This window comes from Monocercomonoides exilis (genome assembly GCF_001643675.1).
Source record: "Monocercomonoides exilis strain PA203 chromosome Unknown scaffold18-1597598, whole genome shotgun sequence".
Classification (NCBI taxonomy): domain Eukaryota; phylum Preaxostyla; order Oxymonadida; family Polymastigidae; genus Monocercomonoides; species Monocercomonoides exilis.
In genome coordinates this window covers 153,450-168,262 of record NW_027150563.1, presented here as the reverse complement: position 1 = coordinate 168,262, position 14,813 = coordinate 153,450, and the positions used below count along the sequence as shown (strand labels likewise).

Genomic DNA, 14,813 nt, shown 5'->3' with positions numbered 1-14,813 from the left:
TTAAAATTTTTTTTGATATTTTTATGTTCAAAAAATTATTCAAAATTTTTATTATTTAAGGACCCAGATCAAAGACTTGCTGGCTGTGAAGCCAATATTTCATACCGAACGTTTTAAGCCACAACATCAGCATTCCACATTCCCATATTATTATTTTTACTTGTTTTCAAGATTTTCAATTTTAATTTTTAACCTTTTTTTCTCATTTCACTGATTTTGCTTAAAACACGATTTTCGGAACAAATATGAATTTGTGTAAATTTTAAAGCACATAAAAAATAAAAACAAGGTGTTATTTATTGTATATTTTTATTTAATTCTGAAAAGAAAAAGAATTGAACAAGAATTTGAAGCGAAATGGTAGAACATATGAAAATTTTGATCTGAAAATTGTTCCTCCTAAACAAATATTTTGTTGTTTTTTCTTTGAGATATAATTTCATTTCAAATTTGTTTTTATTTCATTTCATTAAATTTTAAAACAAATGGATGCATGTCTCTGAAATCGTGTTTTTTAAAAAAATGGATGAAATGAGAAAAAGTGTTAAAAAAACAAGTTGAGAAAGTTTTAAACAGGTTCAACTTATAAAAAAGAAACGATGTATTATGATATGATAGCTTAAAACTTCTAATAAAAAATATTCGCTGGAAAAGCGGCTAGCCAATGATCAAAACATGAAATTATTATTATCCTCGATCTTTTTGTCAAATATGAAATACTGAAAAAAAAATACAAAAAAAGAAAATAAAAACAATTTAAACATTTCTGGTTATTTTGTATTTTAAACAAGCTTGCTTGTAGCTGTTGTCAGGGCAAAAAAGAAAAGAGTCTTGATAAAGAAAAAAGGTCAAGATAAAATCATAGCCCTATATAATGCACATCGATGACAAATATGAAAACGAAATAAAAATTCCAATGTTGATTCAAAAATTCATTCATTATGGCATTATATCGAAGTTCTCAAAACTTTTGTTTATTTAAATGAAATTCATGAATGCATGAAGAGAAGTTAAAATCTTTGACAAAGAATATTGAATTGAAATTTCAAAAAACATAGCTTTTCCTCAACAAGTAATACAAGAATTCACAAAACCTTTTAATAATGTTTAATAGTATGGTGGAAAACCCGAACAGTTGCAAAAACCCGCACATGTCATCTTGAATAATTTGAAAGATGATGAAAATTGATCAAATGATGTTAATTTTGTTAAAACTTAATGTCGATTTCAAAAATTCATTTTTATTCTTGAAAATTAACTATTCTGGTACAATTTTCAGTTTAAGAAAAATTTTGACATTTCTCATTTTTATTTTGATGTTATCTTTCAATGATTTCATTCTTTTTTTGTTTGCAACAAATATTACTCAACGTTTTTAGAATTATTGTCTTTGACATCTTTCAATCTCGTGATGTGAAAAAAAACAGAAAAATTGAAATCTTTTCTTAAATAATAAAATGCCAAAGAATTAACTGAAAATATTAATAAATTCTTACGGCGAAACATTGAAAATTACTTCAATAACATGAAAAAAATCGGAAAATAAAAACAATTATGTTATTTTCTTATTAAAATGAAAAAAATATGAAAAAAGTCAGAAGATGAAATAAATGAGATTCAAAAGAACACCATTATTGCATTATTTCTTCAAATGGAAATGAATTTGCGGATTTATCATAATAACGATCATCACATTGTTTTCTATCAAAATAATGGGTTCCAAACCCATTATAAAATTTTTTTCAATCCAACAATGTTTCATAAATTATTCAACTTTGAAGTAATAGTTAAACAATTCAATAATTATCAAGTGGTATGTCTTATAGATATATTATTTTAAAGATTTTCACGGAGGATGTTCAATTCTGCATTTTGTTCTATTTCAATCAAAATTTTCGATTTCAAATGATTTGAAAACGCAATGTGTTCCAATTTCCATGAAAGACTTTTTATGAATTCAGGAAATGCAGTTTCTAACTTTTTTTCGTCGGTAAGTGTTGTTAAAAACTGTTCAAAAGTTCGCATTCTTTAAAGAATTACCTTTTTGTGGTTTGTTCTTTGTGTTTTATTTTTATTTTGATATCAATAAAACAATATTTTGTTCTTTTCATAGACAATAGCACGACCATTGATAGTAAATTTATTCCCACAAGTTTTAAAATGAAAAAAGTTTATTTTTTTTCGCAGGTTTGTTGATCACTTATTTTCTTTGTCTGAAACTTATGTGCCTTTTCTATTATGCGATTCATTTTTAAATTTGAAAATGAAATGAATTGTTTTTCTCTTATGTTTATCTTTTTTCAAAAATGTTTTAATTTTTTTCTTTTTTCTGAAAATTATTGTTTCTTTTCATTAAAAATGCTTATCCTTGCTTTTTAAGAAAATATAGAGTTATCCTGATTCTTTATCAAGAATTATTGAAACTTGTAGTTGGAAACAACGCCATTAACAAAATGTTTGACAATCAAATTGAATAGTAATTTCTTGAATAATTAATATTTGATATGAATAGATTGAAAAGGTTTGATATGTTTTTCAACTTTTTTCGATTGATTGTTTCTCACAAATCATTTCTTTGGATTGAACTCACTTTCATCAGAATCCGTGAAAAGAACATAATGCTCAGATAATCTTTTGGGCAAACATTTTTCTGATCTCATGGAATATTTTTTGGACAATTTTTTTTTCATCCGAATCTTCTTCTTCGTTGCTTAATGAAAGATCATCTTCTATGTATTCACTGCTGTCAAGATCTCTTTTTCTCTTTTCTTTCGATTTATTTAATCTGTCGGAATGATGATCAGTCTCTGAAGATTCATCTTCAGAATAATTAGAAGAACTCGATAAATCAGTCACTTGTTTTCGACCATCAGGTTCATCCAAATAATCTGACCGGCGCAGAATCAGTCTTTTCTGTTTGTTTTTTCTTCTGAAAACACGAACGACCAAAATATTTTCTTCCCCTTCTTGTGAATCAGTTGGATCTGATTCGAAATCTGTTGAACATGAGATATCGTCAGTGTCAGTATTGTCACCAGTATTCTCATTAGCAGTAAGGTTTGAAAGCTTGGAATCAGAAGAAGTTATTTTTGAAGATGAATGTCTTTCCTTTTTATTTTTTATCGTTTCTTGCTTAATATTTGTTTTATGAATATTCTCAACTCTTTCATCATCATAAATAGACTTTTTCTCTTCAAAGGCTTGCCATTCCTTCAGAACTGCTGTTGATGTTATTAGTTTCCCAGAGATAGACCATCGGTTCGTCTGTCTTGCCGGTTTTATGCAGAAAGGTAAGTTATCCATAGTGCGCCTCAGAACGTGAGATATTCGAGAAGACGTTATTGCAGCTTCGTAGAACCCATGCCGTATTACTCTTGGGGACATCGCATTATAAGAGCAATCTGCTATAGCTTGGAAAATAGGTCAAAATTCTGTTTTCATTTTGCTCACACTTGGTTCATTTCGAACATTTTTCAATTGCTTTTTTAGTGCTGCATTAGGTCCGAGATCAAGTGGCTGAATGATATGGGATGTGTGTGCTGGTAGCACAATGACATCTACGTTTTCTTCAGAAAACTTTTTCCACAGCTGGATATTTTGTCTTGAAGAGTGTCCGTCAAGAATTATTAAAGCAGAGGGTGATGAATTGCTTATTTTTTCTTCGGATATTTTTTCGTATTGAATAATTTCTTTTTTCGTAAAGTTTGCTTTTTGCATCTGAGTGTCATTCTTTATCCACCTATCTCTATTATCATCTTCTTCAATTAGAAACATTCTTTCATCAGAAGAACTTAAATAAGTTTCATCACGAAAGTTAGAAATTTCATCAACATCAACTTTAGGAAATCCATTTGATGGTATCTGAAAACTCTTTTTGATTCGAATAGAATTTTTGCACTCTGAAAATTCTTTTGAAGTGTCAGATGCGGATTGTTGCAGTTGCTGCAACGCTTGAATTCGATCTCCTTCCTAATTCATTGTATTTGAAAGTTCCAGTTTGTCAATACAAATGGATTCCTTGTGGCTATTTTCATTATCGCACTGATCTTTGGATCACTGGGATTTTGTCGGTGAATCTGAGTTATCCATTGGAAATTCTTCTGATCCAGCTGATGAATGGAATAATATTGATTCATGATCGTCCTCATCTTGAAAAATTTGTTGAGTTGTTTTTTCACTTGTTTCATTCTTTTTCATTTTCTGATCTCATTTTTCTATCCTTCTTTCTTTCGTTTTCAATTCACAAGATTTTTTTTGACATATTTCAAATTGATATTGTTGAATTCTTTCAACAACTTTTCTTTGCTTTTGAATGAAAGGAAGAACATGTTCTAACATTATTTTTTCAAATAGCTCTTTTGTCATCCATCCTTTTTGAGTTGAATGCAATACGAACGATTCGTCATTCCATTGTTCGTTTATTTCTTTTTCATATTTTGAACTTAAAAGAAGATGAGTGCGGAGATGATATCCATCAGCTCTCACAATAAATAAAAGAGTTGAATGATTAAAAGGATGTGTTTTCAAACATGGCAAGTATTTGCATTTCTCATTTGCAATTCTTTTATTATGATGACAACCGTTGGACTGACAACTTGTTTCGTCCAATTGTAATATTAACGAAGGATGATATTTTTTCTTCAGCATCAAAGTTCGCAAATGAGAAAGAAAAGACTGTATATTTGCTTTTAACGATGCTCTCAAGCGTGCATGATCAAGTCGAACTGGATTTATCATGCGCAATTGTTTTTGCCTTGATGAAAAATCGTAAACCCATCTCAGACTTGGTGTTTCGATATATTCAGTCGAGGCCGGAGATCTTTCGATTCGAATTTGTCTTGCCTTGATTGGAAAATAAGTTTCAAATTTCAAAATAAAAAAATCATACTTAAAAAGGAATGTCATTAATTGATGGCTGCTTCAAAATATTGTGCCAATTTAATATAATTTGAACTAGCTTCTCTTCTTCTTCCTTCGTTGAATATCGTGGCCTTCCATTAATACCAGATATCTCACAGCGAGATTCCATTCGATTTGCTCTGTTTCTTCGAAATTGTTCTTTTCGGGAATTATTCATATTTTCTGTCTTCACTTTTTGCATTTGAATAATTTGGATATTCTCAATTGACTGATTTCTGCAATATTTTTGGCTTTTTGAAAATTTAATGTGGAATAACTCCCATCATAATAAATGCATTTTTATTCTTATTAAAAATTCATTTATATTTTGAAGTGTTTATTAAAAAAAAAACTTTTTCTTAACACCAAAATTTTATTATGTTTCCAAAAATCCTAAGAGTGCGGGTTTTTGCAAATGTTCGGGTTTTTGCACACATCATAAGCAAATCAGTATTATTTTTTAAAATTGTTTTTTTGATATCATCAAAACGAACAGATAAAGCTTTTTGATTAATCTTTCAGAAACATTCATCAATTATAATTTAAATGGAAAAACTCAAAATATCTTTCTGGACGAGTATTTTGTCTTTCAACTCAATGATTTTTGTGTTCTTTTCTTTTTCTTCTCACTCAACACACAAACAATACAAATAATTTGCTTGAGGAACATCACCAAAATTCTTTGATTTCTTGATTATATTTCTAAAAATCACAAAAAAACAAAGAATAAAAATCCACGAAACAGTTGGAATAAATATTGTTTGATTTCTGAAAAAAAAAAAAAACAGAAATAGTTGTCACAAAACACTTTTGAACAAAATGCTCAAATAAATCGCATTCACACAAAAATAATCAAATGGTTGGAGGAACATTTCAAAAAGAAGAAGAAGAAAAGAAAAATGAAACAAAGAAAACACACTTTTCTCAAAACACCATAACAAATCAATCCACAACATCAAACTCCCCTTTTTTCTTTTTTGAATTACATGAAATGAGATAAACAAAAATCTCAAAAAAAAAAAAAAAATATCAATCGTTTGTTCTTTGATCACTCCTTCAAATCTCCACAAATAATTGAAAATACTCTGCTTGAGAAGTCTCCTTCTCAATGTGTCAAATCGTTCTTTCAGCCTTGACTCGTTTTAATCAATGATTCTTGCCTTCTGTCAGTCAATGTGCCCATCAACACTGTTTGGAAAGGATGCTGAAAATATAACTTTAAAGAAATTGGCTCTCTCAATGGATTCAGCATCCATTTTCGTTTCCATCCTTTTCTTCACCACTGCTGCTCCCGCTCAAGCCCCGTTCAATTCTGATGGCATCTGTCAATGTCATGATCAGCGCGTCTTTCGGAAAGTGGCCAACAAACTCTCTTTTCATTTCTTCAAGCCTCGGCCGGTCGTTCCTCCCCCGAGCCATGCTCCCTTTCAGCAGCTCAAAGAATGCACAACACTCTTCACCCTCCAGCCCAGGCCTCTCCCCATTCGCAATCTTCTCTCCTGCCACCCCTGCCTCATACTCCCCAAACGGGATCTCCAGCCTCAGGCACTCCCACAGTATCATCCCCATCGAGAACACCACCGATTCTTTTGTTGCCCCCAGACTCTTGTTCACCATCAGCTCTGGCGCCTTCCACCTCATGCACTCCTTCCTGTTCTCTGCATAATCCTCAAACGCTGATGATGGCGGTGGCGACTTCACAAACCTCTCGCTCATCAGTGAAATGTCTGATGACGATGTGGCAATCGTTGAAGTGGATGAGATGGATGATGAGTCTGAATCATCCGAAGAGGAGCAGTCCGAGTGGAGCGCAATGCTGATCACCATGTGCTCCGAGAACAGCACAATGTGCGGACTCAGATTGTCCAGCGATTGGAGTGGGTTTTCCATCTCATCAAACGAGTGAAGTGCCCCGTTCGCCACCCAGAACAGGATCTGTGCAGCTGTCACCTCCCTCTCCTGCAGAGTGCCTATCGCCATCTCTTTTGTCTTGTTCCTTCCATGCAACAGCATGAACAGCGAATCCCTCAAATCCACAATCAGCTTCTCATGGGGAGACGAACACGCCATCACATCCACCAGATTCGACATCGACGACGTGGTGGGACACAGTTCTTCTCCCCGAACAAATGTTGTGCCTGTGTCTGTGATTGATGTGGCTGAAGTCGATGAGATGGATCGCAATGGTGTTCGCTTCATTGAAACATCATCTTCTTCCTCATCATCCACTTTCTCCAGCATCCATTCAGGTATCTTTTCTGAATCCTTTCCAAGAATGTATTCAGTGGAGCCACTCTCACTCAGCAAATACTCAGATGACTCTGAATGTCCCAAGCTTTTCGTATACACTCTCTTCTTCATCCTCTCTTCATTTTTCTTCTCTGCCTCCCTCTCAGCTCTCCTCCACTGCTCCTCTGGCGTCATTTCCATCGTCATCATCTCGATCAGCTTCGGATCCTTTTTGATGTTTTCATTCACTATCTCTTCCAATTCCTTTGTTCTTCTCTTTTGTTTTCTCCATCGAACAACAAGAATAATAATGACTACAAGCAGTACAACAACAATCACAACACAAACAATCACAATGATTGGCCAGAATGATTTTCCTTCTTTCCCTCCTTCAACAATTCTTTCATCTCCATTTGCTTTGAGATCACTTGCATTCTTCAGAATGAATGAATTTGATGATGAAGGAGATTCTGCATTCCCAAACAGAATGCACACACTCACCTCAACATCATCTCCACAACTGCTGATGAGATCCTTTGCAACACTTCCCTCAACTTCTCTTTCTGACAAAAATCCATTTGTATCAAAATCATGTTTTTCAATCTCTTTCTCTTCACCTTTTCTCTTCACAACCGAGAATGACAGATTGCATGGAACAAGAAGCATCCCTTCGAATATCAGCATCATTCTATCTGTCTCTTCTTTTGCTTCCACACTTTTCAACACTGGAATGAAAAATGATGAAACCCTCTCAGAAGCAATCCCTTCAAAACTGCACCCATCATTCAACATCCAAAGTGATGTATTTCTTTCCAATCCATCTCCTCCTTTCAAACTTATCACATTCAATGTTCCAGAATCTGAACAGATGATATTCCTTCTCAATGATGGATATTCTTCAATTGATGGATTATTATTCAAAAATTCTCCTTTCTCAATAATCATATTTCCTCCATTCATTGTTATTCCACCATCTGGTGAATTCGAGATTGTTGCGTCTTTCATCAACACAAAACTCTTCACAACATCCACAAGAGATCCATCCCATCTGCACATCTCTTCTCCTGAATTCAAATATTGTTCATTTCTTTCCTTTGAACTCCCATCGTAAATGCAACTGTTCATTTTCACATCTGTGCAATCCTCCAATTTCATCAATTTTCCTTTTGTGGTTTTTGAACTCACTTTTCCCATTGTGCAATTTGCCAATTGCATCGTCTTTTTCATTGCCAAGCAAGATATCAATGATTCTTCATTTCCTTCAACTGTGATATTTTCTGTATTAACATTTAAAAGTGTCAACGATCCACATTCAAAAACTTTAATAAGTGAATGAGAAATCGTTGAATTGCAAATCGTTAATGAATCAACTACTGATGGAAGTGGTGATGAAAGATATAATGCCGACTCATGAAGAATGAGATTTGATATAGTGCATCCATCAAGTTGCAATTCTCCTTTTTCCATTCGAATAATGTGAAATGGAATGCTCGCAAAAGCTGCATTTCCTTCTTCATTCGATTGCTTTGAGTCAAATGAGCAATTTATTATTTCAAGAATGCCTCCTTTTGGTGATATCAGTGATTCATGTGAAGAAATGAAATTTGATTCAAATACAAAATCCACTCTCACCAACGAGACTGTTCCTGTTGTTGAAATCAAAGCATCATTTGTTTTTTCAATACTTGATTTCACTTCAACTTTGCACCTTTCTCTGTTCTTTGAACTCAGACTCATCTCCTCCAGATTTATTTCCTTTCCAATCACACTCTCTGATTCAATATATAATAGACTCACATATTCAGATGTCAGGTGCATTAGTCCATAATCAATTGAATAACATGGAAGTGTGTTTGTTCCACATTGCCTCTCATCCGATCCATTAACACGACTCACAATGATTGTGTCATTCTGATGAATCGTCACAAGCCCAATCAGATCCTTATCATTTTGACTATCACAACTATCAATTCCATATATTGCATTATCTCGATTGAAATGGCCTTCTCTGAGATCAAACTGAAATTTGTTTTCGTTGATCTGGGATGAGATGTTGAAACATTCGATGAATATGTCATTTCCCACTCTTGCTGTATTTGAACTGAACTTCATTCCCACAAATGTGAAATCAAGAAACCCTGTTTCTTTTGTTGCCAAATACACCCCTCCTCCTTTCCCATTGGGACAGCTGCAATGACTGATTGTTGAGTCAATCATCTTCATTGATCCTGATGCACTCAATGTGAAGAATATTGCCCCTCCTTTTTCACTTGATTCTGCCTTGTCTTCTGTGATGTTGCTCTCATTCACCACCAAACAAATCTTATTCTCACTCTTTGATTCCAAAATGCTTGTTCCATTGTCACTTCTCTTCACTCCTGAAAATGATGATTTCTCAATCTCTATATTTACACATTCTTCACCCCCTTCATTTATCCTCAATCCTGGTTCAGATTTCTTGACTGATAAAATGCAACCTCCACTTTCATTCAACGATTCCACTCGAACATTCACCAAATGGCAAGTAATTCCAGCATCATGAATGGCAAAAATACCGTTTCCAAAATTGCATGATTCCATCGACAGATCATTCACTTCCACACTGCCTCCAATCACATCCACAAACACGCAATCAAATCCATTGTTCACTCCAGCTTCTGAATGGAATGAACATCCAGTTATCACCAATTCTCCATTTTTGTTGGAAATAATCGTTTTGGCTGAGTTGTCAAACCCAGATTCCAATTTCAGTTGGATGTTTGATAATTCAAGATGAATATCATTTCCCATGAAATATTCCAGTTGACTTCCAACTGCCTTTTCAAAACTCAATATCGCTTTCTCATTCTCTTCTCCCATTGAAGAAGCTTTTTTGATCTGATAATTGGACATGTTGAATGAATCTTGAATAACACTTGATCCTTCAATCTGAATTGTTTTATTTCCAATCTCCTTTTTCATGTTTTCCATCCCTTTCCACATTGTGAAGCATGGCTCCTTCTCACTTCCACAGCGCGCAACATCAAATCCACTCGATGAGATAAATATCTCAGTTGAGCTGAATGGAATGAGGAACATAAACAAATCCTTTTCTTGATGATTATTATCACTCCCCACAAACAATGTTTTATCATCTTTCATTGTCAAATAATTGAACTTGAATGAGTCATTTGTCACAGAAGTATTTAAATCATTTGCCAAAATGAACATATTCCTCCCATATTCTGCTTCATTTCTCTCAAATATCAAATTTCCTGACAACTCAAACTTTGCATCTCCATCTGCCACAGAAAGCATCATCCCTCCTCCTTTCCCTGAAGATCCACTCGTTGATGGTGCACAGCACTTCTCAAATCTAGTTGATGAAACATACAATTCAGATGGATTGTCCAACGAAACAGACAGTCCTCCTCCTCCTTTTCCATTCTCACTCAACTTGCTTGACGTGAATGAGCAATTCTCAATTCTTATTGTGTCTTTCGTTCCATCATCATTCGATCTCACACAAAGGCTTCCACCATCTCCTTTCCCTCTCGTGATGTTCTCAAATGAGGTGTTCTTCAATGTGTTTGATGAACACTCTTCAACCTGAATTGCTCCACAGTTTGGCAGATCACAATTTGTGATCGAGCAATTCTGGATTGTGGCTGAGCTGCTTGTGGCAATCTCAATCAACCCATTCGCTCCATCTGTGCCTGTCTGATTCATAATCACCTCATCCATCAGACACTCACAACTCCCATTCACAACAATCACACTTCCCACAAATCTCACTTCTCCCACACTCCCTCCACAACTCATCTCAACAATCTCCACTTTCCCTCCACTCGCACTCACAAAAGAATAATTCGCAGAATCCACTCCACTCCCCATCTTCATCCCGCAATCAGCAAATCTCAATGTGCCTCCTGAAGAATGGATAAATGATGATCGCTCTCCAATCGATCCTCCCAATTCAAACAATATCCCTGTGAATGTTGATGAAACACTGTTCATCACCAATGCTTCTTGCGTTTTTGTTCCTGTTGCCTCGATTTGTATTCCAACATCTTTGTCACAAGAATCAATCTCATATGACTCCTCATTCAACTTCACTTCTTCGTCAAATGAAAATGTGTTTGTTAATCTGATCATTCTCTTTTAACTCGGAAACTGAACTTCTCCAACATTCCCAATTCCTCTGCATGGGTAATCTTCATATCCACACAGTCTGAATTCACTTCCTTGTTCTCTCCCACTCACATATACTGGTGATGAAAATGCCCGAAAAAACACAACAAGCGGAACAATCAGCTCTGCCTTGCCTCTTTCTCTTCCACTGAGTTCACTCAAATCTGCTTTATTCACCTCAACAACTGGATTGAATCCAATTGAAGTGCTGTTGATAACAGCTGACAAGTCCTGTGCTTCCACAAACACATTCTTCCCTCCCAATGTTGCAGCACAACCAGCAAAACTCACTGTTGTGATCTCAAAGTTAAATGAGTCATCAGCCAGATTCAGCATCACCCCTCCTCCATATCCCCTGCATTTGCATTGATTGAACGAAGTCGTCCCTCCACTGTGTGATATTGAATCTCCAATCAGAACCTTGCTTGTTGATGATAATAATTCCACTTTGATTCCCCCTCCATTTCCATTCACACACTCACATTCCTCAATCGTTGTGTTCCACACCACAAATGTCTCTCCCCCCTTCACACTCTTTGCCATCACCACTCCATCTCCTTCTGTTGTCCGATTCACATTCCGAATTGTCACATTCACTAACATACTCTCTCCTTGAACAGATTCTTCTGTTGATGGCTCTGCAAACAGAGGTTGGCTCATTTTCATATTTTTTATCTCAACATCACTCATCCTCAACTGAGACAGTGCCATCACAAATATCGATGCTGATATTTCTTTCTCTCCATTAACACTTGAAAAGATCACCACATTCTCCAGTGAAAGTGATCCGCTTCCATCAGACACCACAAACACACTCGGTGAAGAGTCTCTTGTTGTGTTGTGATCGATTCCCACATGCCCCACCGCCAGCTGCCCGCTTGTCACACTGAACAGCTTTGTTGAAGATAATGAAAGTGATTTTGTTCCAATCATACTTTCCTCTCTTCCATTTCCCACAACACAAATTATCTTATCTTCGATGTTAATTGTTGAGATTTCGCTTTGATGATTCCCGCTCAGCACTGTGATTGAAGTGCTCAGCTGCGCTATGCTCGACTCCACTGCATGCCCCACTGTGAGGCAAGGAGCAGATTCATTCATCCCGCACAAAGCATTCGAGTCGCTTCCTCTCACCCCAACATACCGATCCTTCATCCCTTCCTTCAACCAATCCTTTTTTTCTATGTGCTGATCCACCCAACTGGTTCCGTTATAATATCGGCGATGTACTCTTCTGTTATTGTTATTCGTTGTATAGGATTCATAGAATGGGTTGTAAGAAAAAAAGAGATTGCGCTTGTCTGAAAAAGATAAATCGTTGCCATATGGAGTGGAATTAGTGCACCTGCAATTGTGAAAGAAGATGAAATAACAATAATATTTGTCACTTAAAGCTGTTGATTGCTCTGTGCCAATTCTCAATCCTCCACCATTTGAAACTGCTAAACATGAAATAAACTGGACGCTTCTCATTTTGAATGTGACTGGAATATCTGGGCAATACATTCCTCCACCAAAGTCATATTCAAGCTCACATGAAATGAAGCTGCAATCAAATACACACGCACTCTCCCCATTGCCACTTTCTGCTCCAATACAGTTAGATCCTGAAATTTGAAAATATTCGAGATAAAGTCCTCCACCAGCTCGATGTGCTTTGCAATACTGAAATTCACATTCACTTATTCTGACGCATAAAGAAATATTAAAAGCATATAATCCTCCTCCATAATCTTTTTGAGCAGTGCATGAATTGAATGTGTTATTTTCGATCTTGATCGAATTTATTGAATAGCACATGATTGCTCCTCCAGCATGGTTTGCATAGCAGTCGTTCAATGAACAATATTTGACTGAAAGTGATCCTGATGTCTTATTAAATACATAAATTGCCCCTCCACACGATTTCCCGTCTGCATAAGAAACATATTTCACATCAGCCTTTGAACCGTTCCATTCACACCAAATGAATGAATTATCTCCATTATCTGTTGTATTCTGTCTCCCTGGAGTCAACTTTCCATCTGAAGTTCCTTCACATTTTGCATTTCTTGTTCGATAACATCCGATGAATGAAGTGTTTGAAGCTGTCAAGGAAGCCAAGGGGTTGTTCAAAGAGAGAACAATCCCTCCATAATAAACATCGCAAACCGATGAGAACGAGCAGCTGCTCATCAGACATGATGTTTGATAAAAGGAAGTGGCCGAAGACGAACATTCTGAAGTCGCTGTTGAAATGTTGAAAAATGACAGATGAGTGAGTGAAACAAGAGGAATAGAAGGTGATGAGAGAAATGGCGCTGAGGAAACACAAAAAGAAGAGAAATGAGAAGAACTCACTGAAACAACACATTTCCCAGAATATTTCCCTTCCAAGGCTTTCGAAGAAAACAGAGAAGGAAATGTCTGCAAAAATGTGGTTGAAGACGATCTGAGTGAAATGTTGGTGAACAGCCCACAACTTCCACTCAAGCAAAATAGAGATGTTTCACTCAATGGCACAACTTCGCAATCATTCAATTCAACATGGCTCCCATGTCCTGCTTTGATAATATTTTCTCTATCATTTTGCCTCAGTCCCAATGACTTGAGCTTCATCGATGAATTATGAAGAATCAAACATCCTTCAATCATGCTCTCTCCAAAATTTCTTCCTTTTCCCCATATTTTTTGCTCATCATAAAATATTGATTCTTTCATTTTCTCATCTGGATTTCTTTTCTCAATTCGGCTTTGCTCTTCATTCAGCATTTTTGAACAATTATTCATCCCTTTAATCTGTTTCTCAGCTTCTTTCTTTCCATCTTCATTTCCTTCGGCAAACACTTCACATGTATATTTCCCATCATTTGCGTCATTTTGGAGCATATCTTCCCAAGGGTTCTTGAGATAATAAATAATTCGTTCATTCGCTGATTTCTCTGCTTGCTCTGCCTCAGCACTTGTGGCGCCAATGCACAGATACTGCACACATATTATGCCAATAAGCAAACATATTACCGACAGCATGGGGATCAATCCACACAAAGAAGGCGCTTTCTTTTTTTTCTTCGTTTTGGCTTTATTAGTATGGGCACAAATCAACAAAAAAAATATTTCTTTTTTTCTATTTTATTTGTTCTTGGAGATATTTTATTTGCTATTATTTATAATTTATAATGATAAGTTTTTGATATGTTTTTATTTCTTTTTTGTTCGATCCTGAGAAAAATAAAAAATGAATTGTTCGAAATAATTGACATTTTGATTTTTTTGTTTTCTCATAGAGAAATGCGATGAAACTTTGCAGAGATGCAATAAAATTTAATTAAAAGCGTATGACCAGGATGAACAAATTTCTTTGAAAACAATAGTCCGAAATTCATTTTATTTATTTAACTTTCATTTATCCAGTGAAGAGAAGAGATCCGAGCGATGAAAATATTGCTGCTCTTCACACATATTTTTTCCTTGTGTTTGTTTGTCTTTTTTGAATTTTTTCATTGTTATCATCGGATTCATTGAGTTTTTTATGA

The 14,813-nt window shown here is 35.3% G+C and overlaps 2 protein-coding genes across 2 annotated transcripts; both read right to left on the bottom strand.

Annotated features, from left to right (window-relative positions):
• Positions 1 to 6,144: 6,144 nt before the first annotated feature.
• Positions 6,145 to 11,124, bottom strand: MONOS_6723 (uncharacterized protein; the record flags this gene model as incomplete). Its single annotated transcript, XM_067876976.1, has 1 exon — positions 6,145 to 11,124. One exon carries the CDS (start codon positions 11,122 to 11,124, stop codon positions 6,145 to 6,147), a length of 4,980 nt encoding a protein of 1,659 aa, XP_067728707.1.
• Positions 11,125 to 11,268: 144 nt separating this feature from the next.
• On the bottom strand, positions 11,269 to 14,307 carry MONOS_6724 (uncharacterized protein; the record flags this gene model as incomplete). Its single annotated transcript, XM_067876977.1, has 1 exon — positions 11,269 to 14,307. One exon carries the CDS (start codon positions 14,305 to 14,307, stop codon positions 11,269 to 11,271), a length of 3,039 nt encoding a protein of 1,012 aa, XP_067728706.1.
• Between the last annotated feature and the right edge of the window lie 506 nt (positions 14,308 to 14,813).